The sequence below is a fragment of the Mercenaria mercenaria genome, chromosome 1 (genome assembly GCF_021730395.1).
Source record: "Mercenaria mercenaria strain notata chromosome 1, MADL_Memer_1, whole genome shotgun sequence".
Classification (NCBI taxonomy): domain Eukaryota; kingdom Metazoa; phylum Mollusca; class Bivalvia; order Venerida; family Veneridae; genus Mercenaria; species Mercenaria mercenaria.
Window position 1 is genome coordinate 6,836,666 of NC_069361.1, and position 27,914 is coordinate 6,864,579.

The following is a 27,914-nucleotide window of genomic DNA, read 5'->3' on the forward strand; positions in this document are numbered from 1 at the left end:
TGGAAATATCTGGCTCCAGGGTAACTGTTTAAGCGGTAACGAGGCTCCTGTCGAGTTACCGCGTTAACAGTTACCCGAGAGCCAGATATTCCCATCTGCACCTACGGCCAGTGATTGAATCGTTACAAAGTCGAAAACAACGTAATAGTTTCGGTTTTGTTTGATCATCTGCATTGAAACGTTATGTTATTTCCGCAAAATGACGTTTTTTGAATCGAGCAATATGCTATAAGGAACAAAGAGAAACTATCAAGGTATTTTATTTTTATCCCGTTTTACGTAAAATATTATTATTACTACACTAATCTTCTGCACATATATAGTTCGTTATACGTCATTTACAGCACGAGAGTCATCTTACACCGGGTGTAAGATGGAGTTTTCCAGCACCGGTGAAATCACCAGAAAGCCCAGTCTGATATGCAAGAAATATTCCGCATAAAATTAGTTGAAATCATGTTATTCGAAATATGTTGATTAACTTAGTTCTTAAGTCCCGTCAAAATGTTTTATATTCACTGGCAACTGCTGAAAGATCGAATTATGAAAAAGCAAGGAATATCCAAAATAATACAGAAGTAAAAAAATAAACAACACGGATGAATATCCAACAGGAAAAGCCACGTTCTAAAAACGCAGCCTCCCCAAACGCAAACCCAGCACGCGCACACGACCAACACACACACACACACACACACAGGGTACACACACAGTACACACGCAAGGACAAAACAAACAATAAAAGGAACACAGTGGGCACTGCCTTGGAACGGTCAGTGGCAAACCCACCACTGGGGAGCTTAAACCGGTTAATGGTGCACCTAACCTCTCTCTGAACCCTACCAAAGTCACAGGACAGTGTAAATACAAGTTATCCCCGCCAGGTGAAACCCTTACATACGCAAAGGCAACAGAAGGCATGTAATGTAAAACCAAAAATGCTCTTGTATATACATTTGCATATATATAAATGCAATCCTTAAGAACCTAAAACGGTTAAGGTAGATTTTCCGTAAACACAGTGCATCAGGGAGCATGCACAGAACAAAGCCTTTGCAAAATGTAACATAACAGCAGAGTATATTTGAATATAATGTGTTAAATATATACGTGAACATACACAAAGTACATCAGACAGACAAGAACGACCGAAGACACCGCCTTGAAACGGTCAGTGGTCAAACCAACATTCGAGCATTTATGCACAAATCACAACGCTCAGACAGGCTAGTGTTAATAAAATCAAACCTCGCCAAGGGAATCTCATACAATGAAATCCATAGAACCTTATACACATGTACTTAGCAACAGACGTTCAAGAGAAGCTAAAAAACAGATCAAAAGAAAAATATCAAAAAAGAGGAAAAGTCCCGGTGCATTATGGAGTCCTCTTTATGTACCCTTAGAAACAATCATAGACGAACGCGTGATGTCAAATCAGCAATAGAACAGCTCATGAACAAACCCGCAGTTTGGTTCACAACAGATATAACCTCTTTAAGTAAACGTTTCAGAGTATTTGAAAATGTCCAAGAACCTTAATTTATAAATGTCATCCACATGAAGATCAAAACTCTGAATACTTTGTCGCATATTTTCAATACTGTTAGTTTAATTTATAATTAATTCCGAACTACGATATTTATATAAAACAATTATTTTTATACCACAGCTTATGACGGTAGATCTGCGGAAGTAGTTTATTGATAAAAATGAGCATATTCATTTAAATCTTCAATACGAATACCTGATCCAACCATCACAGGTTTAGGGCTAAAAAGCTGTTTGTTTGAATTCCTATCAAGTATTCGTCCTTGTATTTTTTATCCCAAACAAACACATATAAACCTTTTTCTTACCCTATATCATTTTGGTATCTTTCATATAAAATGTATTTGTGGATGGACATTTGAAGCAACCCGTCCATTTTACTTTTCCACTGCAGTTTATATTTGCTTATGGTGGACCTACTTTGCGGATGTGGCTCTGGCTGTGTTTGCTGAGCTCTAGTTTTCCAACAAACTTACCCTAACGTTTTAATTTTAAAGGTCTCGGAACATTTAATTACAAAATTATTCCATCGTTCTAATAAACCTGTTCTATGTTTTTCTACTTTGACAGAATGAAAAAATAATAGAGATTTTTATACACAAAACGTTGAAAATTCACAGATTACCTGGTCATTTCAATCAAAACGTAATACACATTCGATATTAAATTAATACTTACCAGTACAAGTATCACTATCAGACCACCATAAAGAATAACAAACTGGAATGTATCTGTCCATACCACAGTTCTCATTCCTCCCTGGTAAAATATATATGTTCGTTTATGTATAGATATATATATATACGCTTTGTACTGTTTCAAAGGATATAAGTACGTTATTACTTACATAATTAAAATCATGTTTCCTTTAGATACAATTTTACCGGAGATGTCACTTTTAATAGTTATGTATTCAATTTTATATTGCTGGTGCAGATATCATTCATTTTCTGTAAGTTAGAAGCTTTTTCAACAGAAGAACTCGGTTACAATGTTTTCTATAACAAGACCCTGCCGCGAGTCTAGGTATACATATGAACAAGAAATATCTTTAAAAAAGATGGTCGGCGAAATGTAACAAGACATTTTCATATCATTTGTGTTATTCTATCATCTATCTAACATTTTGCAAATAGCAAAGCTAAACACGACATTTTAACAATTTAAATGGTTCTCTTTTGATTTTTCACAAACTAAAGGTATCGTAGTGGTGCAATTTTGTTTCGTTTTTTTTTTCTCTACGACGAATAATTACAACAGTGGTCTGGAAGACACTTCTCTACCCAGAAGACTTTAATCGATTAGCTAATCACACCCTTATTCATGTGATACGCAGACCGTATTCAGCTCTCTCTCTGTAAATTGATATCTGTTGGTATTTGAACAGGTTTTTATTATATTTATTTAAACTAATTCATCATTTTTAGATATATCAATATTCTTGCTAAATATACTGAGCGAAACGTAGCTTTAAAACTATAAACAGCGTCATTAAAGATAAACGCTTTGTCTGACATTTCACTCAGCGCTGCACAATCAGCAGGGTGAAAAAATAGACACTCTCGTCCAATCAGGCAGAGAACTGCTTAAGTCATTTCATTTTGATAAATTATCTGTAATACGTTATTTGCAAACTTAAGTCACGTGGCATGGGTTAGTCCAGGTCACGAATTCGTTCTTAGACGGCGTTCGACGAAAACAGTAAGACTATATACCTGTATCATTGTATCCACGAAGAAAAGGATCAACTTACAATGGCAGTGTAAACAGTTCCTAATACTCCTATCAATACAATTGACAACCATATTGGAATTCCAGCAACTGAAATAGAAATGAACTTAGGCATAAGTAAAGGTCACAATTCAGATTTGCCTGTTTTCACATTTCAACCCGGTTACAAATTTTATTCATCAGAAAAGGTAATTCAGTCGTCAGTATTTATCTTTATTTTGAACTTATTTTATTTTCTTATTTTGCAGATAGCAACAGCTTAGCAAGCAGAAAGTGTCCGACCAACCAGGTTTCAATGATAAATGTGTTTTTTTTTTTTTAAATAAAAGTTAAATTATGAGTACGATAATATAATAAATCTCTTTTTGTAGTATTAAGATATAACTTGGAATGGACTTGCACTAGCATCGACTCTTCAAGCCAGAAAGTACCATTAAAACATTGCACGGTCCCATGATATTTATGCAAATGAATCTGATATAGGTTTTCAAAAATTATTACCTGCTTCAAGCGCAAGAGCTGGGGAATATAAGACAATACTGATATACAGCAGCTGAAACAAGACACTTGATGATTTACAGTGAAATGTTATATAAGGTAATTACATATAAAGCAAACAATCATAGCATGGTATATGCTGTTGTTTTTTTAACATTTTTATAGAAGTATTGATACATATTGTATATGCCCATTATAGTTTGAACTTCATTTGTCTGAATCTCATCTTTATTACTCAGAAGGCTTATCAATTTAAAAGGCTAAATACTTTTTGTAACCGTTCCATTGCTATAAACGTAAACATGTATAGGAATTCACAAGTAATACCTTCACAAATGTTAATAATCAAAAGTCTATACCTTTTGTCTTTTTTTTTTTGAGACAGATCATGCTCTATACGTTAGCAAAAAGAAAGGAAGAATACCGTTTGCAGCATGCCCATTGTCATGCCGAGCAGCTGCACAGCTCTAGACTGGAAACGTCGCTGTAGATACTGCAATATTTAAAAGTATACTATAATTAATAGTACATCACAGTAATAATATACGGGTATATACCGCATTGCGACTTCTTTCAAATACATGAATCGCACTAGCGATACATGAATCGCACTAGCGATTCTTGGACAATATACAAGAAGTTCAGTTTAAATGCACAAATATAGCATTCAGTTCTAACATTTACAACTTGTACAGAAGTTCGCTACAAACATTAAGTGGTTTGCTTTTAATGAGAACCAGAAAATCAAAGTAAATATAAAAGGATATCGATCTTTTTAACATCTAAAAAGAATTACCCTAAAGACCTGCTGTAGTTCATTTGTAATACGCCTTCCAACAATACACATTCCCTGGTTTTTATTCAAAATATCGTTAAATCCAGTGAAAAGTCATTTATTTGCGTCGATTCAGTTTTCGGTTTTCATCGAAAAAAATAGTCTTAGCTATAGTTTAAGTTGGTGTCCTTTTGTTCGAAAGAATTTTTCTAACAACGCCATTTTTTCCTGTTTTTTTTAATCGTCAAATTTCGCATACAAGAGCCATTCTTGATATTATGACGATAATGTAATTCGAAAATAAATGATTTTGTTTACATAAAAAACACTGACGAGATAAAGAAACGCCTCATCTAAAGATAGCGTTATTTTCATTACATAGTTTAGATTTGTTGTGCAATGTCAGAAATGTAGACAAACACAACTAACCGAAACTCGTACGACTTTATTCAACCTATTGTTAAATTTATGTACCCTGCTCATGATTTCCTCATGTAGCCCGTGTTTGTCAAACCATGTGGTTTTATTGAGCGAATTTTATTCAGGTGAATGTGTTAGTCGACATACATGTACGACCAGATTTTCAGAGATTTTTTGACCATTAATCAGTTTTTGATAATGCCGAGGCTGAATTACGATGAAAGGGCCCAAGTTGTGGCCATGTTCGAATGTGAGCAAACGCGAGAACAAGTCGCTTGACGTTTAAACATCTCTCGTTCGACAATACTGCGTCTCGACTTCCGACGTGTCAGACACGGGAACTCGTCGTTAGGCCTCGTTCGGGTACACCGTTTGGAACGTCAGTACAGCAGTACAATTACTTGCGTCAACGCCATTTTCTTGACATATTTGTGACGGATGAATCCACGTAACGTTTAGTGATAGGTAAACGTTGACGGCCTAAAATTTGGCAGTAAGGAATCGGCTAAGAGAACGGGAAATTATCTGCCGCAGGCACTACCGTGGTCTAGTTCTTACAAGTCACCGTCACCAATGTCTAATTTGGGTCCGCAACCATCGCGGTCAGCGTTGGCAAAACGTAGTGTTCAGTGATGGGTCCAGTTTCAACTTGTGGAACGCCGACGGACGTATCCTTGTCTACAGACGACGTCGTGAAGGCTACGCTAACAATTGAGTTCTGCAGCACAATTCTTACGGTGGGGCGGAGTTATGGTCTGGGCAGCCATCAACCATATGTTTAAGTCCCAACTCGTTGTGTGCCAACGTAACTGGCGCAGGTCCATGGGGAGACGTCTTGCTACTGTGGTTGCTAGTAGAGGTGGCCACATGCGTTACTAATTTTGTCAGTGAAATTCCTCTTACCAGTTATTGAAATTCAAAATTTGAAGCGTAATGCGACCATGAAATCAGTTCTTCTAAATCATCTGAATTGTTCTTTTCTAATTTGAATCACACTGTACAATAAGGTGAGTGAGTTTGAATGAGGTGTTTCTTTTTCTCGTCAGTGTATATGATGAATGTAGATGTAAAATTTCAGTCAAAAAGATATCCAATTATGTGATTTTTTTGCAGGGATACAGTGGATAAAATTAATGGATCAGTAATATAGTAAACAGTTTTGAAGAAATCAAAAACTGCTGTAAGTAATGATTTTACTGCTTCTCATACACATAAATGTCGTGTGTCCCAAAACAGAACATCAGTTGTGTCTTTTTGAAATGAATATTTTCGCTCGAGTTTGAGACTTTCTGCGTGCTGTAGGTTTCGTTTTGGGGAGGCTGCGTTTTTGGTGCGTGGCATTCCCTGTTTGATATTTGTCTTTGTTTTTTAAGGAAAACGTCTAATTAGCTATGATAGCCTTTACCACTTCAGTCATGATACAACAGATAATATGTTGCATACGGAAATGCGTAAAATCCCTTGAACTTATTCCATGGGCTATTCAACCAGAGTAACATATAATAATTGCAAACTTCAACTGAAATGTGTCAATGTATTTTTTAATTTGATTAATAACCTTAAGAACAGTCTTGTAAACGATACATCTTACCTCGTATGCGCTGGTCAGCCTCAGTGGATGTACCAAAGGCACGATGACGAATGCCTGTATTAGATATGCAACAGCAACTCCAAGGCTCGCATATAACGTCATAATGTTATATAGATAAATTTCGCTTGGAATTCCAATTATGGATACTGCAGACTGAAAAGTTACTGCCAACGACAAAGCAATCGGAACAAGATGAATCTGCCGATTACCAAGAATATATTCCTCCGTTGTCCTCTGTTTCTTGTAAAAGCCATAGTAAATTCCAATCGCGGAGGATATAGCAAGAAAAATCACCATTACCACATAATCTGCAATGTGAAATTCCAACCGTTCCATTATTTTTGTTTATCAAATAATGAGAAATATCGGAGTGGTTTAAGCAATGAATGTTTAACAACGTATGTATTATCTGTCTTACGATTAAAGGATTCAAGGTGGATACTTTATCATCTTAGCTACATGTTATTTGTAAATATCACCAACAGACAGAGGCCCGTGTTATTACAACACCTTTGTTCTTTTAAATTCGAGCTACATCTGACAATTGCATGATTATCCATGATAATGTTTTGATGAAATGAATTTCACGGAATTCCACAAAAATTAAAGACAAATGAAAATATCATTTTGAAGCATTGGATAATAGCTGACTCAGAATCATTAAAAATGTAGTAGTGAACGCCCTTTAACACCGACTTTATAAAGTAAAATTGAATAGAATACACAACTGCTTCACGTCGAAATACGCGACTGACACATGGCAAGTAAAGATTGTTGTTGTGAATGTTATACGGCACTATATTATGGAGTATTGAAATGTATGAAATAAATGCACACTGTGAAATTAAATACAAATATCGTTAACAATTCATGTATTTTTGGAAAGAAAGGAGATGAAAAACAGACGCATTCAATCTTATCATCTTATCATCCATCTGCTAAGTTATAATTTTTCAAATTATGGAATTAAACATACGAAGTTATAGAAAATTGATGTGATTATTGTGGCATTCAAGTTTTACTGTTGTTATACTCGAAATAAGTATATTTCTTTGTAGACTTTATACAATTCATTTTGCAAGCTATTTCAAATCATACTTATAAATAATTTATCATCGTAATTAACTGAAATTATTAGTATGCGTTGAAATAATTTGCACAATTCTGTACCCGGCAACAATGTCTTAGAGCCCGACGGCGGTGTTATAATAAAATAAATCTTGGAGAAAACTATCTTGTGTAAAGAAATGCAAATGAGTGACACTGTGATTGAAATTATAAGTAAAGTAGTTGTTACAAACGCAGTAACAGGTATTAATCTTCGGTGTTATTCTTTTTCTTCTTTATGTTTAATATAACTTTGTTCAAATTCTTTAAAGATTTCACGTTATCAGTCCAAATTAAACGATTTCATAAGCCGTAGTTTTAGATTACACTGACGCGCCTTACGTTAATTTATGTATCAGAAAGTGTATACAATTACTTTTCACATTGAAATAATTAATTGTTCGTGTGTATAAATATTTGACATTTTAACGCATAGATGAAATTAATTATATGAAAAGAATTAAGAGTAAAAAGGTTAACACAGAATGTAACGTGATGTGAATATGATTATTTAAAATACATACGGTCACCATTTAATGTCATTAATGATACATTCTCGCTTTCAATCGTGGGTTTATTTCAATTCTATGTAATTGCATTTGACAAGCATAACAATCTACAATATTAGTGTAGTGCAAACGCTCGCTTGATATTACACGCCCTGTTACCACAAATGTAATTCTATTGTCTTCATCTGAACAAATAGTCTGTATGGTAACTGCATTCCGAGTCATTATTCGATTGCTAACAAATATGTATATTAATCTTATCATTGTTTTCAATCGCATTTTATCTATTATGATATTTATTTCTCCTGACATAATTCTATCAATTATTTATTAAGGTGCTAGTATAACCCATACAAAGAAATACAAATATCTAAGTTATATATTTTATTGTTATTTACTTTATCTGTTATCACTTCCTTTTCAGATGTTTTGATTTAAACAGTATTTCAAGTTTCATTTTTTTTCAATTGATAGCTATTTGGATATTCAATATAGGCTTAAAAGTGCTAGATACTGGATTTATTTTTGATGTTTCTTTGTTGTTAAATAAAAGGGGCCTCCGTGTCCGTGTGTTAAGGTCGCAGACTTCGAATCACTTGCCCCTCACAAATGTGGGTTCGAGCCTTACTCAGGGCGTTGAAATCTTCATGTGAGTAAGCCATCCAGCTGGCTTACGGAATATCGGTGGTTCTACTCAGGTGATCGCCCGTGATAAAAAAATGCACATAGGGGCATCAGGGGTCTTCCTCCACAATTAAAGATGTAAGGTCGCCATATTACCTATAAATGTGTCAGTGCAACGTTAGACCGAAATAAAAACCTATATAAAAGTATTTTTTGCTATTTTGTAATTATAAAACGAGTGATAAGACGCCAAGGTCAGTCAAATATGTTTGGTTATGGATACTTTAAAAGAAACGAATGCTTGACTGAACGCTCTTAGCAGGATGTATAGTGTCTTAACTTGTATGATATTTAGGAGCTCGGATTTAGTCACAATGGTAAGCACTTGTACACTTATCCCACCCCACATCTTGTAGCACTTTCATGTAGCATATGTGACTGTCTTGATCCATTTGAACGACGCCCGTAGCATTTTTATATGATTGACTGTTACCAATATTGCGCATATATAGCCAGTTGCTAATGGCTTAACGGATTGTGTAATATCACACCCGAAGTTAGACAGTACAGTTGTTGGCACAGAGACATCTCCTTTGCAATAATAAGGTAGAAATATGGTCAACAGTGACTTAATATTAATATGGTTTCGGGATTTTGTACGGTATTCAACCGCACGTTGTAGCTGATGTACCGAAGTACTGAAGTATGAACAAAATAAATTCGTAATTCTATGAAAAGTTATATCACATCAACCTAAAGCTTGATCTAAAACAGATAAGGTAAATTTGAAGGCAAGTATAGAACTAAGAACACTTTCGAGATATTCACTACGAATTAATGCTGGATGCAGGTAGTGATCACTTAGGTACTTGCTTTCCTCTTGTAGCGCCTAATATTGTACAATAATGCGTCCTTTGTCTTGTAAGATATGAACAACGCCTAAACTTATTTAAACCAGGCATACAGATTTTCATTGCTAAAATTTGGCTATTTTTGTCCAAATTTAGCCAAACGCTGTAGGTATATTCAAACGATTGAATTGATTGTGCAACAGTAGAATCCTTGGAATAGTCAGGCACAAATGTAGTAAACTGCGACCGAAGATTACTATGGCTTATCATATTGTATCAATGTGGTTGTACTACAGTGTAACTGAAACATGCAAAATGCATTTTACCAAAGATCTATACGTCTTGATAATCCTTTACGGTATTTAGTATAGTTAGTGAAGTATGAATAAAATAATATCAGTATCTTAAAAAACACCATTTAATGTTACGCATTTTAATGTGATGTAATTTCCGTTTATCTAAAAAAATCATAGCGCCGAAATAACGATAAAATAAATTGTAAAAATCATTGTTAATATAAAAATGTACAGTACATTTTAGAAACAATCTGACTAAAGTACATCTCCTATTACGCTATGCTTAGGATCTGAGAACGAGCTATTGATAGCCTCGTTCTGGCGACCCTTTCGCTAGCCAATCAGAGCTTAACTTACAACATTTTGCAAATCTATAGTTAGCCTTGATTTTTGATATTTACAATTCTTATGTGTAATGTGTCAGATAGCCCGTTAGCTCAGTCGGTAGGCCACTTGCTCTATAAACGAGGGATCCCGGGTTCGAGCCCTGGATTGACTGCACATTTTTCTTACTCCTTGACATTCGAACAAGTCGTCTGATTGGTTCAAATAAAAATAGATTTGCGAAAATAAAAATAGCAATACTGGAAAATTCAAAATATACAGAAGACGAATGTGAATGGGTCATTCTCAGATCTTCGTTTAGAAGATTAAATACTTTAGTCAGATTGATTTTAGAAATTAAACAAACATTTAGACCAACATGTAAGCAATACAATTACGTGTCAAAATTGCGTTAATATGAAATACAAAAGATATAATTCTATTCATTTTACTTACAAAAATACAACTAACAATTTCTTTTTGGACACAGGGGCGTAGATTTTGATTGTTGTAATAAAACAATGGTACATATAAGACATGATGTTTTGTTTTTCAAAAGGGCATTACAACAATATTATTTTGTTTCTACTGTCATTTTCTTCCCTCATATCGTTTATCGTTTTTTTTTTCAAACCCCTAGTGTCTAATTTGACTTTTTATAAACTGGTTGTTGTCGTAAAATGATCTCATCGTTTGACTGATTTTGTTGAAATTTTGAAATGTTATAAACAACATATCGTTCTAAATATACGCTAGTTTTCAAGAAAATACGTTCAGTTATTTTTAAGGACATTGTCAAAATAGCCAATGGCCATTCAGCTGTATCATTTACAGTCAGGGCCATACAAGAAAACATAGCTAATATGGAATTCAAGCACTTTGTTTAATCTAATGCGACTCTTACATGACGTACGATATCGGCGTACACCTTTGTGGACGATAACCATACTTCAGGCTGCTTCGATAGTGCAGTTTGTAAACAAGTTCCTGTCTTAACGTTTGACATTCTTCATGAAAAATACTAGAAGAAGTGAAATTCAGATTAGTTAAAGGGATGGCACTTAAACAGACATTTTAATAGTCTGGATGATTTGTGCAATTATAAATAGCGATCCATATGCCTGGAAAATGATGCATAATTGAAATTATACACGAAGTAGACAACTGCAAACAATTCCAGATGAGAATCAAACGAGGCATGGAGTGTATAATAATGTGCTTGGTTAGTTTTATTATCCTGACCAAAACATATCTGTACATTCAAAACAGTTTTAATCACAGCTAAAAAATCTAATTATCGACCCGCAAAATCAGTAGAAAAGTTCGCCTTGTTGCTGATTTTATACAGGCGTCACAATATCGCCTAAACATTGTCATATTATTTACACAGAAACCCTTTTTACTGGCTAAAATGATTATGCTTTCTTAAATTAAGGTTTAATTAATTATGCTAAAATGATCTGAATAATGATATCGTCATTAATCAAGTTTTTTCATATTGGCCTAGCTATTTGTCTTCAGACAGTCGCATTAGTATTTAGCCTTCAATCGAGGGCCAAAAATTTAAGGCCATATGAAATAGCGTGATTAATAAGATTATATAATGATTTGATGTTCTACAACCGAATGGCAAATAAACTTTATTTTCTAGCATTTACTTATTTTCAGACGGCTTTCTTCTGAGTCCTTAATGAAGTCTTTTGAATATTGAACTTTTGAATATTGAGAAATTGGCTACTCACACCAGTAGAGTTAAGTAACAGATATAATGTTAAACTCAAAAGTATTAAGCGAGAACGTACATCTTAATATGTCATTTATGTAGATTGTTTATATAGAACAGTAGAATTAACCGATTGTATGAAAGGAAAAAGTTTCTGATATCAAATATGCCGGCAACGATGATCTCATAATGTGTCAGATTTTCTTTCATGAGGCTAGCCTTGAGGCAATCTGACTAAAGTACATCTCCTATTACGCTACGCATAGGATCTGAGAACGACCTATTCATTGCCTTGTTCTGACGGCCCTTTCGCTAGCCAATCAGAGCTTAACTTACAACATCTTGCAAATCTACCTGTAGCCTTGACTTTTGATATTTACAATTCTTATGTCATGATGTATCAGATAGCCGGTTAGCTCAGTCGGTAGGTCACTTGCTTTGTAAGCAAGGTGTCCCGGGTTCGAGCCCTGGAATGACTGCATATTTTTCTTACTCTTTGACATTTGAACAAGTCATCTGATTGGATAAAATAAAAATAGCAATACTGGAAATCCAAAATATACAGAAGACGAATGTTACTGGGTCGTTCTCAGATCTCCGTTTAGAAGATCAAGTACTTAAGTCAGATTGGCCTTGAGGAAGATAGAAATAATATAAATATGACTTACAAAGCGGCCAACGTTGACAGTCTTTACATCTAAGAGACCTCCATGTTCAATATTATATCTTATGTTTTCTTTAAAGTGTTATATTAAAAGAAACATAGTGGAATTCGTTGCAGACTTTGCAGACATCAGCGCAGAGTTGCTCAATAGTTTATCGAGTGTATAAGCTATCCTGTGGACAAAATTTCTGTCTGTGCGTCATGTTCTGATAAAAATGCACACAACTAGCTGATAGATCGTTTTTTGTGATTTTTAATAGTGGATTTAACATTATGTGAAAATTTTGATAGCAGAATCGTCATATGAGCCGTGCCATGAGAACACCAACTTAGTGGGTTTGCGACCAGCATGGATCCAGACCAGCCTGCGCATCCGCGCAGTCTGGTTAGGATCCATGCTGTTCGCTTTTAAAGCCTATTGAAATTAGAGAAATTGTTAGCGAACAGCATGGATCCTGACCAGACTGCACGGATGTGCAGGCTGGTCTGGATCCATGCTGGTCGCAAACCCACTATGTTGGTTTTCTCATGGCACGGCTCATATGTAGAGAAAAAATCAAACAAATCAACTAAACACAAATTCATAAAAATCGTTTTAGATCTACATGGCAGATACTGGTAAAACCATCCAAGAAAAGAGATAGACCATAAATAAATAGATGTTATATGATATTATGAAAGTTGTTTGTTAGACCACACCAAACTGAAAAGTTGTTCATCGGATTTTTTTCTGAAAAAATTGAGGCGGCGAGCGAAAAAATAATTTAAATATTTTTTTTTGTTTTTTGAGAAAATCGGGAGCGAGCGAAGAGCGAAGACATATATTTGTCTTCATTTGGCTCTCGGCTGACTAATAAAAACCTTAAAATAGAATGTACAGCCCTTTTAAATTAAGAAGTAAGTCCCCAGGGATTGAGAAAATCTGACCTGTAGACGCACAACAAAGCCAACTCGTGAAAAAAAGGTAAGAACATTGGCATACAGTGCACTGTAATCAAATAATGTATGCTTTTGTAAATGCTTTTAGAAAATATGTAATAAACAACAATGCATAACCTTAAACCATTTTATCATATATGTGACTTGAATATCTACTGCTATGAAAATTTTAACATTTGTTTAATACATCAAATATCTCTGTAAGTGTTACCAGACCTATTAAAGCTTTTGATTTGAAACTTAGAATAGTTATTTACTGTCAAAGTCTACACCAGGAGAAACAATACTCTTAAGTCTGAATCTAGACAGAGTTGTGTCCCTTTTTAACATAGAATATTTTTATTCAAGTTTTATATAATGACCAATAGCTCTGTTACTTTCAAAGCTTCTGACTATTATACCCTTTTTACTGGCAAAGCTCTGATTCAGGAAAGTCGAGTATGATGTCTTATTTACAGCTCTTTTTCTAATTTTAAACTTTCATAACATATTGAATTTGTTGAAACAATGTATCAATTAAGGTCTGAAATGGAGATTAACGTGTATTAACATTAGTCTACTAATGATTGGAAAAATTGAAAATCGAAACTGGTCTGAAAACTCACAATGTAAATTCCTTACCCCACCAACTTTCGTATGCAAATGCTGATGATTTGGACAGGAAAAACAGAAAACAGACAAGTGACATGCATCAATAAGTATTTACCCTTACCAAAATAATATAGATTGATGTTATGTAATGAATTAGTATATTTTTCTCCATCCAGTTTTCAAAGAAATAAATCGATTTTTGCAGCATGTAATTTGGTAAACATTTGAAGAAAATGGCGTAACTGCATAAAGGGGAAATAACTTTAATCAACTAAATATAGGTGTAATGATCTTTTATAGACGATGTGTGCGTAGTATGTATATTTATTTTGATTAAAATCCATTTGAGAACAATCTGGGACTGGAATTATAAGCATTCATACACTTTTACGTCCGTAAAAAGTAGCGCACCAAAAAATTTTGGACTGATTTTTTTCAATGGGGCGAGAGCAAGCAAAAAAAAAAAATTTTGTGTTTCTGAAAATATACGAGCGGCAAATCCGATGAACAACTTTTTGATTTGGTTAGGCCTTATCTGGACGATTTATATCTATTTAGAACAAAACGTCTTCAGTTAAGAAGTAATGGTGACCACAGATAGCATCAAAGTTCATCGTCCGAGTGTTTATTGTACCAGCTAAGATCTAACGATTTGATAGGTGCTATGTACGTTGGTACACTGAATCTCCCCATCTCCTTGGCTTGTTTCTGCGAAAAAAAAATATTATACAACATTTATACGACAATCCAGACTCCACTTTATACTAAAAGCGTGAAGAGCTTATGTACCTGAATCTTTGTTATTGTGTGCTTTTATAATGTACACATCTGCTGATTTCGGTTTAAAGGAACTAACAAAAATATTACATAACAAGCTTAAGCATATTACTTATCAATGAATCTCGTAGAGAATTAAATAGCAACTGACAAAATATCTGACGAATGGGTCAGTATAAGCAAGTTTTTCACTAAACAAACATGTGCGTTATTGGATTCGTGTTTGTACCGATTTCGTTGCTGTGAAAGTCTTCGGTACCCTCACCGCTGTGTATCCACCTTTCCAAAATGGTCTCAAACAAGGAAAGATATATTCCGATTCAGTTGGCTCACCGCGATCCATACCTGAACGGAGAACGATTTTAAAGTTATTATGAATTTATCAGAAAATTCTTGGTAAGCAAGCGACTCTGCCTGTTTATCCTGGGTAATGAAATGTAAAACACTCCTCGCGGACTTAGACCTATAACAGTGCTAACTAACGTGAATGTTGACCAGATATGATAGAAAACTTGTCCAAGGCAAAGATATATCATCGGGATAATATATATTTTTGTTTATCAATGTTTGCAGAAGCCTGTGGTAGTGTTGGTGACCGGGACCTTCGTTTAATCAATTAGCGTTCTATTGTTCCTGGAAACGGTCAACATGTTTTTAGTATCAATAACTGGGGCGCACATATCAACCGTATATTCAATGTTTTTTAAGAACCATTTTCAGTTCTCGTTATGACAAACGTAGCATTGGCCACATTACCGTATATCGCTTAAAAACTTTGTAAACAAGAACATAATTTCAAGAAAATAATTTTACATACGAGTTATTCTGATTATGAACATATTGACCTGCTTCCAAGATTTATATAAATGATGTGAGAAATTGAATATACCGACTGATACTTCCTACAATCGTTGATATAATTTCTAAAAATAAACAATCGCACAAGTTACATGCGATTCAGTACATTCACTTATACATGCCCAGTACAATGAAAATGTGGTTTTATGAAAAAAAAAACACGCAATATTGTCTGTTCCGAGTATGCAAATTGAACTAAAGTCTTATGATAAGTTAAACTGTGTCGCAGATGAAATCAAAAACATTATTTTCATGAAATTGATAAACTTAAAGTAACATGTACCAGTTATCACAAAAAGTAATATGTAGAAACTATTACATAAAGTAATACGTACCAGTTATCAAACTAATTACAATTCCGACGACAAATGCCACAAAAAAGCCAAATATACCAATGTATAGATAGGAAACATCATAAAAGGCTAAATGGTCATCTTGCGGTTCACTGTGAAAATAAAAAAGTAGTGTTATCTCAGCTACTGCTAAAGAAACGTACTTTCTTGTATTAAATGGCCGGGGATGTAGCAACACACAAAGATATACAAAGAATTTGGGCGAGAAAATCTTCTTTGACATTGCCTTACAACAAAAGCAGGCATTATATCTGTATGCAAAAACTCCACCACATTCTTCCTGTTTGGTCGGACTACAGGTAGTATTATACTTATAAAAGAATTTATCTCATAATTCTCATTAGTTCATATATAAAGCATTACAGTGTAAAGATTTATAAATTAATAATTTATATTTAAAAGGTATTTATGTAAAACCTACCTAGTTCCATTGTATATTTCTGTTGTAGGGGGCATTACAGTATTGTACTCCGCAACAAAAGAAACAGTGCTATTTAATTCCCATGTACTGTTGGAAACACACCCGCTCGTTGGTATTCTCTGTGATATTGTTGCTTTATTTCCATACAACATTTTACATAATGCTAACCACATAGCAAAAGCAATACCACAAATACCACCAGTAAATGCGCCCTGAAAATACATTACTTATTAAATGTATTAGATCTATATGTGGACATTCATACGGGCGTATTTGACATTTGTAAATCTCTCGGTGGTAATATATGCATATGACTTTGAATTTAGTTATACCACTTTCCCTGTTCACAGGTTATATGCAATAAAGTTGTAAGGTGATTTTACAGGATATGTGGACCGAGCATCTTGTTATGTATATGTATTGCGATTTATTTACATTTATGTGTACTCAAGTCCCTATAATGAACAATTAACTTTCTTATACAGAACTGTACGACAGATGCAGTCCTATTGATTCAATTGGGTCATAAAATTAACTCTTATATGGGATTTCATAAATTCTGATATATGCATTATTTATTCAGTTCACGTTAATGCTGAAAGAATTGAGGCTTACAATCCAGTTAGCTTGCGGAAAGGTTGCACCTAGAAACATAATTCCAACCATTGGTCCTCCAGTAGCACCCATTGCGGTCCAGGATATCTAGCAAATACAAAGGTACATAATATATATAAGCTCCGTTTTAGGCAGGTATAACTTGGCCGTTACTGTTATATGTATCAGAGATTGTAATAAAAATGGTTTTCTCATGAAGCGTGTGCTTGATGACCAAACAAGTTATATTGATGCGTTACCTGAGTAACTGGACCAGATAATGTCCGAGCCAAGTAGGCAAGTCCAACAGCCAGAACCCCATATAGGAGAACTGTAAAGTAAATATTGAAAACGTTAATTCATTTGGAAGATTTTTCTATATATAATATAAATTTTATTGAAAGTGACTGGTATGTTTATTTGTCACTTACGTGAAATTTGTTTATCAACTAACCAAACTAACATCAAACAGCACCTTAATTAGTGTAACGTAACAAAATTCGTGAAAACAATGTAAATGTCACGGCGGTTTATGTGGTCTGAGAACTTATAAAGAACGTTATTTGCAAGGTTGGAAATAATTTGAGAGGCAGAATCTTACCGACTAGCTTTGCGATGAGTGTTTTTACAACTTCTGATGTATTTGCTAAGACATTTACCAGGATGTCTTGTATAGTGTTTGCAGACATGGCGTTTATACCAGAAGATAGAGAGCTGAAATTGACACGGGAATTTTGTGTTGTCAAGACATGAAAAAAAAATTGATATTTATATTTAAACTTACTCAGATACGTTTAGACCTTACTTAAATAAATGTCTATGTATTTAATGTGGTCGGAATAATTTCTCATCAAATATACCTTTTATGATATATATCATTCTAAAGGCTCAAAGTTTAATCATAGGAACTTTTTTTAAATTTCAAAATGTCTTTATTAGTTTTGAATTTATCGCATGAAAAGATTTGATGTGATAGTTTCCATTATCGATTTCAATCAGTTTCGACGTCCTTCAGTTCTTTAGAATAATGTATGTTAATAACCACTGCCATTCACAAAAATACCCTGTTGCATATCAGGTGGATCAAACATAAGGTCTGTCGTTACTAAAGCAACTGATCAAGTCTCTTTGTTGTGAAAAATGGCCAACAGAAATGTCAGGACAAATTTTCCTTAAAAGGGAGGTAACAAAGAAATGTATCAACCGTGAAACAGAGGCCGACCGACCCATGGATGTTGATGAATCTAAAATTGTGTCTACTTTCTTTGAATGTATAGACTGAACATTTATACACTGACGAGCCTTGAATTTTGCTTAAATTTATCGTTTCAATGAGTCGTATATTACTTTAAAAGTCAATTAATAGTCAATTAATGTGATGTCACTTTCGTTCTATCATTTATGAAAACATATATCAGTTAATTTTAAACTTAAGTTTTGTACAGTTTATATTAAGTGTTCTAAAGAAAAATAAATATGATGGAATTTTGAAATAATACGAACCTGAGCGCTCCACTGAACAATGCGGCAATGAATAGTCCAGATAGACCTGGTATATCACGGAAAACATTCATAACAAAGTATGGTACCAACTGAAAGTAAAAATACAATTGCAGCTCCATTGCGTATTATCCTATTTTAACAGGGATTTTAATTTAACTTTAATCTAAATTATCGCAATCTGATGATTATATCGTCTGTATTGAGAGCAATGTCCTTCCCCTGTACTTAATAAAAGTGTATCATGTACAGCTAAATATTAAAGTTAAAAAAGAAACATTTCCTTCAACCACAATAGTTACAGATTTATTTTGATTATTCAAATACTTCTATTTCCAATATGATCACATATCAAACGCGTAGAAGACGGGGGTGGTGGGGGTGGGGTAGTACATGTATACTGTAAAAACAATGCTAGGTTTGAAGTTGACATAAGACTAGAATATTGTAAAGGAAAGAAAACACACCTGATTTGCGTTGCTGATATAGCCAGCTGACCAGGGATCACACTGTTGTAAAGCGTAGTGCGCATACAGTAACAGCCCGAAGAATGTCAAGATAATACCATAAACAAGTATCATAGGAACGTTCATAAACGTCGATCTTTACGAATATAAATTGTTATATCAATAATCAAATGAATTACATTTCGTCTATTTTAGATGCTACTGTAATTGATGTCAAAGGCATTAAAGTGCTGTTAGTAAAATCTAGATTTAAAGGACTGCGAAAAATCACGTGTATAAACAAATACAATTGCAAAATGAATGGCCGTAGTCCTAAATAATATTTGCTTTAAGGTCTATGTAGTATCTTCAGTGTATTTTAATTATAACAAATGACCTACTGTAGCTATACATCAATGAAACTTAAAAAGCTTACATTTTAGCATCTCTAACAGAACGCATTGAAGCTATTCTTTGAACAGCCGACTGAGTGCAGCAGTTAGGGAGCCAATTAAAACATCCAGCAATAAGAAGACCCCATACAGTATGACGTACGCGCGGGTCTAGACTTGTCCTGCAATACAAATCAAAAGCTTATGTGCACAAAAACGTGGAAATAAAATCTTCACTCTTTTCATACATTGCGAAATTGTGTCCGAAAAGTGTATACACAGTAGATATTCCCTTAGGTCACGACTAGGCTACGAGTTGAAAGAAAGCGACTCTGGTAATCTTTAAAGTCAGGCACAATATAGCAAAAATATCGTTACTAATACATACGTGCTAAAATTTACTCTTGATCCAGCTTGAGCAACTTCAAATATTTTTGCAAAACCACCAACATTTATAGTACCCTGAAATTCAAAATGAACTTTAGCTATACCTAATAGTAACGTACAATATTGTGTTTTTCAAGCTTACAAAGATATAACAAAAATGCTTTAATGTAGGAAGGATATGCGTTAAAACATGCTGCAACATTAAACTATAATGAATGAATATCACAAGTATATATCATATATCATTTATTTGATATTATATTCGTAATACTATAACGTGCAGCTAAGCCCTTTTGCCGATCCGAAGTTTGTGCTACTAACCGGTTTATAATTTGACACTAAATTGTGCTGGGCTTGGGTTAAAACCATGAGAAAGGAATGAAAGATTTGTCTGACGTAAAGTTATAAAACACTTCTTGAATGGTTTCATTGTATTAAACTATGTGATTTATTAAAGAGAGTTGGATTGTTGGATGGTAGGATAAAAAGATGACGGTGTTTGGATTATAGAATGGTAGTACAGCGATGGTAGGAAAATCGGTTAGCGATAGCAGATCGTGTCATCGCAACATCCTAACATCCAGGATCCTTCTATCCTATTATCCTACTTTCCTACTGCCTCACTATTCCATCATCGCTTTTGAATACTACAGAAGACATTTAGAAAACGGCTAATATTGAAATTAGAATCCTAACATCCTACTATTTTACTATCACACGTTGATAACTAGGGATAAATGATGGTATGATATGAACAAAACAGGGTTCAGTAGTGTTTAGATCAAACTTTTCTATATATTTTACAGACTTTTGGGTTGTTGTTTAAAAGATTATGTCTGTATATACATGTACATTTAAAAAAAACAAAAAAAAAACGAGTACGTTAAAATTTCGAAATACCTAACAAAAAATTGTAGGTGTGTCTTTTTGATGACCAAGGTACAATATTTTGCAAAAAATATGATTTCTTTTGTTTATGTATACCGTCACGTATTGTTTTACCATAATCAGTATTACAATTAATCCTCCAAACAAGATAACGAACTGGAACACATCTGTCCATATCACTGTCCGTATGCCACCCTATATGAATATCAAAATAATACATTTAAAACCATGTTAAATTATATTCATAACTGTTCAGAATAGGTCCGAGATTGCCTGGACTGACGGTGGTAAAACACTAAATATCGAGGATTTAACAGTCGATTGTGGAAACACTTGTTCATTGAAAATTTACAAGCAAACTATTAACTATGCACACAAAAATACTTAATATATTTATGAAGTCTTCAATCTTGTATGGAATAAAAGTACATAATATAAAATTTTATTCCTAGAGAGAAAACACGGAAGCAGGAATCATAAGGAAATAAAGGACTGACTATGTGAATACAGTTTAGAGGTAGATCCGTGTTTCTTACTTACATTATTTGTGTTATCAAGTTATAGTGTAACAACTTCAAGTATAGAGTATTTTACATCTTTGAATGATAGAGAATCAAAACAGCTTACTATGGATGTGTAAATTGTTCCGAGAGCACCAACTACAATGACTGACAGCCATAATGGTATACTCGCCACTGAAAACATATACGATTACAAAAGAATACCAAAAATATATTGTTTTTGTTCATGTGTAGTAAAATACGACATTAAGAAACATTCTTACCAAAACGTCACTGCCCTCAAAGCCCCGCTCTCGCTAAATCTCATGTTTCTCGATGTTTTAATATGTAAAACGCACTGGAAAATCGAAAGGTAAACTATATTTTCCAGCAAAACGAATGTACTTTAAACCTCGTAAACGTACAATTTAGATAAACGAGTCTGTCTATTCTTATGAACGACTATTTGATATTTCACTCAACTATAAAAGTGATATTTGTTGTTTTCAAACTTTAAGAATAATAGTTCTTCCATTTGTTTGTATGTAAACGACCTGTGTCACAAAGCATATGTCGGTATGTTTAAAATATATATCTTAGGTTATAAAACTCACTGATTGTTACACGTTGTTTTGTAGTTTCGTTTCTTTCATGATGTATTTTTGAGGGCATGCCCATAAAAACTAATCTTAAATTCTCATAAATAATAGGGCAGATAGAATTTAACAAATATCTATCTTTTTGGCCATTTCGAACGGACCCTTCACATTTCGTTACTATTCGTTAATTTTATACATCTGTTTTTACTGACTGTTTTCTTATAAAATGATTTCCTGTACAACGTTTATTCATTAATATTACAATTATTGCTCTTAAATTATTATCCTTGACATGTTTTACAAATAAACAAGGCCATCCCATGACCATTTAACAATAACAAGGTGTTGAGTTTTCTCTCCCAGTACGGGTCAGAAAAAAGATAATAGACAAGGGTTAATCTTTGATAGACATTTACATCAGTGTGATATGAATAATTATACTGTTCTCAGAAATCTAAAGGAAAAACAACAACAAAATATGTATACAACCTGCTTCTAGAGCAAGAGCTGGAGCCAGTAGTACAATAGCCATGTACAACAACTGAAAACGAAAACCTACGATGTCATATATTGGATACTCTGAAAAACTACCTCAAGAAAAGCTTTGTAAAATGGCTAAAACAGAAAATAACGAGATTTAAACAAATTTCAATGTCGAATCTCAAATATATTAAGTCGAACAAACATTAAACAATGTCAATAGAAAAATATGCTTTTGTTTTATTAATCAGTAAAACGTACCGTTTGAAGCATACCCATAATTGTTCCAAGTAACTGTACAGATCTTGATTTAAATCGGCGTCCCAAATACTGAAATAAAACAATCGTGTTAATATGTTTCCAACTCTGTTAATATTTTGATAATAAAGCGTAAAAGGAAGTAATCGTGTGCATTCTGTCCAGTACTTAAGAAATGATATTTAGTAGACCCATGTTTTAACATATCGAAACAATTGGGAAGAATTATTATATGGCGCCACTGTCAAAACAATCTAACGTCTTTAACAATCAATTGCATTTAAACTCGTAACGCAGAAATTACTGAAAGTTGAATGTTTACAGATTTTACAAACCCAACCTCATTGACAAATAATTCCAAGAGGATGTAGTAAAAGGAACAATAGCGAAACACTGAAACAAATGTGCGATACCATATGCAATAATCACATATAGAATAATAGTGTCATAAACGAAAACATCTCCAACTACGTAAAATATATTTAATCCCGACTGGCAGGACATAAATATTGAAACTGCAACAGGGATCAGCTTTATTCGTCTCCTGTCTAGAAAATAATCGATTATATTTCTCTTTGGTGATACAACCGAATGATATAATCCTATTGAAACTGAAAATGTGAACATAAATCCCAGTAAGACGTAATTCCAATTAATGGGAAACATTTTCGTAACAAACTTCTATTTCTATTTAAATTTATGTCACCCGAAAATAAGTAAAATGTGTGATTAAACATTGAGAGTTGCCAAATCACTTTGATTTAATACAGAGTGTTATAGCTAGATCAAATTCGACAATATTCCCTTCTCGACCTTAGATTTTAAGACAAGATAAAAAGCAATAAATATCAAAGGGATATTATAAAAGGGATATTATAATTTATATCCAGTTTTATATTGCAATATATTACATACAGAGTACCTTCTTTGTTATGGTAATAACGTTTTACCTTCTTGCAATCAAAAATAGATAAAGATAACGGGTATGTCATATACATGTGGATATATAAAATTGTTTAATTGTATTGTGTTTGTTTGATCTTTTTGCCTTTTGTTTGAAGAAAAATATTTGATAGACTCCGTAGCAATGTATTACCGCTTTATGACATCGATTAATTAAATTACCTACATTTTTAAAGTTAGTATAGTAATTGAAAAATACCTTCACAAACAAGAATAAATATCCAACAGGGAATGCCACGTTCCAAAAACGCAGCCTCCCCAAACGGCAATTCACAGCACGCGGACGAGCACACGACCAACACACGCACACGCACGCACACACATACACACACACACACAAAACAAACACACGAAGACGAAACGATCAAATAAAGGAACACAGTAAGGCACCGCCTTGGAACGGTCAGTAGCAAAAACAACACTGGGGACCTTAAACTGGTCTATGGTGAGCACCTAACCACCCTCTTATCCCCACCATGTTCCAAAGTCACGGGACAGTGTAAATAAAAGTAATCCTCGTCAGGCCAGGTGAATCCCTAACACACGCAATGGCAACAGAAGCATGGCATGTAAAACACAAAAATGCTTTTGTAAATTTATATAAAAAGCAAACCTCAAGAACCAAAAACGCATGTACTCAGTGCCTTTGCAGAAGACGGAGCATCAAGAAAAACACTTTTAAGGGTCCGAGGAAACAGGTCAGAAGACTTCAAAACAATTCAGTCCCGGTGGGATTTAAAAACTGCCTATCATATAGTCATCTTCCTCTTCCGCCAGACACAATCAAAAAGGGAAGCGTAGCGTCCAACTCTAAAAGGGCTGAACACCAAACATACGGTGTGTCTCAAACCAGTTGGGTCATAATCTCTATTAACTCTTACCCTGCTAAATTTCTATAATGCTTGTCCATCTTCACATTTGGACAGTACCATCAACTGTTAAAAGGGGTGCTTACCAAAAAGATACTGGCTGAATAGCGAACAGTGCAGATCATGATCTACACTGGTCGCAAAGGCAGAATCAGTCGTGTCCAGCATGGAAGGGTTAATAAAACGTTTTATAAATTTACCAAATACAGTTTGAAAATTACCCTGACCCAAAATCTTACAAAGTTTGTAAAATAAAAAGCGGATAGGGTTTTGAAATACCTTCTTGCATTGTATTGATTACGTTAATTGAAATCCTTAACATGACTACACACTGGCAAACAGAATTAACTGAGAAATATATATCTCATAAGATTAGCCTTGGGAACATGCCCATCAAAATGGAGGAAATTTGCAATCCTCTGTCTTGTCATATATTTTGGTATGTATAATATTGTCATAAATAGAGAGATGTAAATCTAAACTAGAGGGTCATGATGACCCTATATTGCTCACCTGTAAAACTTGACCTTGTAATCATCAAGATAAACATTCTGACCAAGTTTCATGAATATAGGGTCATAAATGTGGCCTCTATAGTGTTAACAAACTTTTCCTTTGATTTGAGTGGTGACCTAGTTTTTGACCCCACATGACCCAGTTTCGAACTTGGCCTAGGAATCATCAAGATAAACATTCTTACAAAGTTTCATGAAGATAGGGTTATAAATATGGCCTTTAGAGTGTTAACAAGCTTTTCCTTTGATTTGAGCGGGTGACCTAGTTTCTGACCCAGCATGACCCAGTTTCAAACTTGGCCTAGGAATCACCAAGATAAACATTCTGACCAAGCTTCATGAAGATAGGGTCATAAATGTGGCCTCAATAGTGTAAACAAGCTTTGTCGTTGATTTGATCGGGTGACCTTTTTTTGACCCCATATGACTCAGGTTTGAACTATGCTTAGGAGTCATCATGATAAACAGACTGACCAAGTTTCATGAAGATATGTCATAAATGTGGCCTCTAGACTGTTAACAAGCATTTCCTTTGATCTGACCTGGTGACCTAGTCGTATTTTCGGAAGTAACGGAGATTTCGCCGGGATATTTGGCAGACAAAGAGATAGAACGTTATACCTGCCTAAACGAACAAAACATGTTTCGATCAATTTTATAAATATCACAACTTCTAAGTGCAGATTTTAAGATGCTAATGCTGTGTCATCAGTTTTTGATTTGCAAGCTAGTCTTGAATTTCTAAGAAGTGATTTAAAGAGCCTCGTATCAGCATATTTTGCAATTAAGTATTGATTCATTTGCCTTCCTTCCTAGGTTACAAACAGTAGCATTTTCTTCCAAAAAAGGGCGCAATAAATTCTGTGGATACCAGTATATTTCGTTAAAATATCTTTAAAAAAGATCATTTTAATATTGATTGTATTCGCCTAACCGTAAAGCTCACTTCGATGTTATTGTTATCTCAGAGCGCAAATATTCACATTTGAAAGAAATATGATATTGGCTACTTTGATTAAATTGGTACAAGACCTATCGTTTTCATTTCGTAACATAGCATGGGCATTTGTATGTTAATATGAGTTTTGCTTGTGAGTTAAAGACTTAATATCCTACATTTACATTTATAAAAGGACATACCTCATACGCGCTTGTTAGTTTCAGTGGATGTAATAAAGGAACTAGCGCAAACGCCTGGAAGATATTTGTTAGCATTATAGCTATCCATCCATAGACCATCATGGTATCGTACATGTATACTTCTGTTGGAACACCCATAACGGAAATTGCCGATTGATACGTAACCATCAACGATATAGACACCGGAAGTAGATGCATATTTCTTCCTCCTAGAAGATATTCTTCTGTTGTTTTCTGTCTTTTGCAAAATCCATAGTATATCCCAATGGCTGATGAGATTATGAGGAACAAAGCCATGACAATGTAGTCAGCAACATGAAACTGTAGATCACCATTCATTATTCCTGGTTGTTTCTGTTCACATTTAAGTAGAAACTGTGTTCCATTTAACAACAACGCAAGCTATAATATTTTCCGTTACTGCGTTGAAGAGAATAAAGTCAAGTTAAAGGTAGCTACTGGTGCAATTGTTCTTGCTGGCAATATCTTAGTTTCTCACCAATTTCTTTTTTACATTTTATTCGAAAACCCTAACAGATAACGTTACGACTTTTAAAACAAAATTGAAAAACATCGTTTTGGTTTTCCATATCTGTATCTAACCTAGTTTGAATTACGGTACATGTCTTACTTCGTGATGGTGAATCTCCGTTTTTAATTAGAATGTATAATAACTATATATTAATTGAAGTAACTAATAAGTATTCTAACACGATCCGCAGCAATTGCTATATAAAGATATAGCGAAATCGCCTATACATGAATCTACGATAAAATATGGTTGGCTGTTACATTTCACCCCCCTATGATTGTAACATAAGAGATTCTACTTCAGTTCCATTACATACGAATTATTTCAGGGCCAAACCGTTGAAAACAACATTTCAAAAACATAAATATAATAAAAAGTCATACTGACTTATGTGTATGTCCTTAAAACACGTTCTGATCTCTACGAGCGAATTCAATTAGTTTAATTATGATTCAGCGGTGACGTCATAAATGTATGACATAAAGTATGACGTCATAATGATGTGACGTCATATAAAAGTTAAGCTCGTCACTAGTTACACAGGGTCAACTAGCCTAATTTGATGATTCTATTCATAATTAGTTTGCGAGCTGTTAGATTACTAATTGATGAATACTTCTCAAAATTCTGATAAAAAACAAACAAATATCTATACGTTCCATTGGCTATGCAACACTTTCTAACCATAGGGGGTAAATTGTAACAGCATATGACCCGAATGACGTATTACGCTGAAAATGTAGTACTGTAAAATGCGAATTATTTGCGTTGTTAGAATCGAAATAATAAATATGTTCCAATAATTTTATCAATTAATAAAACATGGGCAGTCGTTTGGATACCAATAACTAAATCACTCGTGCTACGCACTCGTAATTTAATTATTACGCATCCAAACTCCTGCCCATATTTTATTAACTGATAAAATATAGGAACAGATTTATTATTTCTTAAATAACATTTAAACTGTATAAGTAATCAAATAAAAGAAACCCCCATTCAGCCTTATATTGCAAATCGGTTGTTAACATTTACACAAAACTTAAAGTAGATTGATTTTAGGGAAAAGGAGAAAATATGCATTTTTCGAGAGACCTTTTGGCATCTGGACAGTTAGGACGAGATTAAAGAGTGATTCTTAGGACATTAAAACTAAAGCATTGATTAAACATGTGTTTACGTTATTATAACTTAAATTGTGAAGAAGAAATGTAACTAATCTTTCAGGAACTCGGTCTCCCGTTGCCT

The 27,914-nt window shown here is 34.0% G+C and overlaps 1 protein-coding gene across 1 annotated transcript in view; it reads right to left on the minus strand.

Moving 5' to 3' along the window:
• LOC123545069 (uncharacterized) overlaps positions 1–26,739 on the minus strand; it is a 43,575-nt gene extending 16,836 nt beyond the window's left edge. Inside the window, exons 1-21 of the mRNA XM_045331342.2 lie at positions 26,135–26,739; positions 22,651–22,719; positions 22,399–22,450; positions 21,438–21,505; positions 20,925–21,005; positions 19,924–19,997; positions 19,580–19,717; positions 19,165–19,300; positions 18,701–18,789; positions 17,799–17,911; positions 17,458–17,528; positions 17,219–17,305; positions 16,604–16,815; positions 16,165–16,274; positions 15,201–15,316; positions 14,844–14,902; positions 6,567–6,909; positions 4,205–4,273; positions 3,784–3,835; positions 3,305–3,372; positions 2,230–2,310 (exon numbers count right to left, since the gene is read on the minus strand). Coding sequence (XP_045187277.2) covers positions 2,230–2,310; positions 3,305–3,372; positions 3,784–3,835; positions 4,205–4,273; positions 6,567–6,909; positions 14,844–14,902; positions 15,201–15,316; positions 16,165–16,274; positions 16,604–16,815; positions 17,219–17,305; positions 17,458–17,528; positions 17,799–17,911; positions 18,701–18,789; positions 19,165–19,300; positions 19,580–19,717; positions 19,924–19,997; positions 20,925–21,005; positions 21,438–21,505; positions 22,399–22,450; positions 22,651–22,719; positions 26,135–26,473 — 2,427 coding nt within the window. The 5' untranslated portion in view covers positions 26,474–26,739. The remainder of the gene's footprint in view (positions 1–2,229; positions 2,311–3,304; positions 3,373–3,783; positions 3,836–4,204; positions 4,274–6,566; positions 6,910–14,843; positions 14,903–15,200; positions 15,317–16,164; positions 16,275–16,603; positions 16,816–17,218; positions 17,306–17,457; positions 17,529–17,798; positions 17,912–18,700; positions 18,790–19,164; positions 19,301–19,579; positions 19,718–19,923; positions 19,998–20,924; positions 21,006–21,437; positions 21,506–22,398; positions 22,451–22,650; positions 22,720–26,134) is intronic.
• Between the last annotated feature and the right edge of the window lie 1,175 nt (positions 26,740–27,914).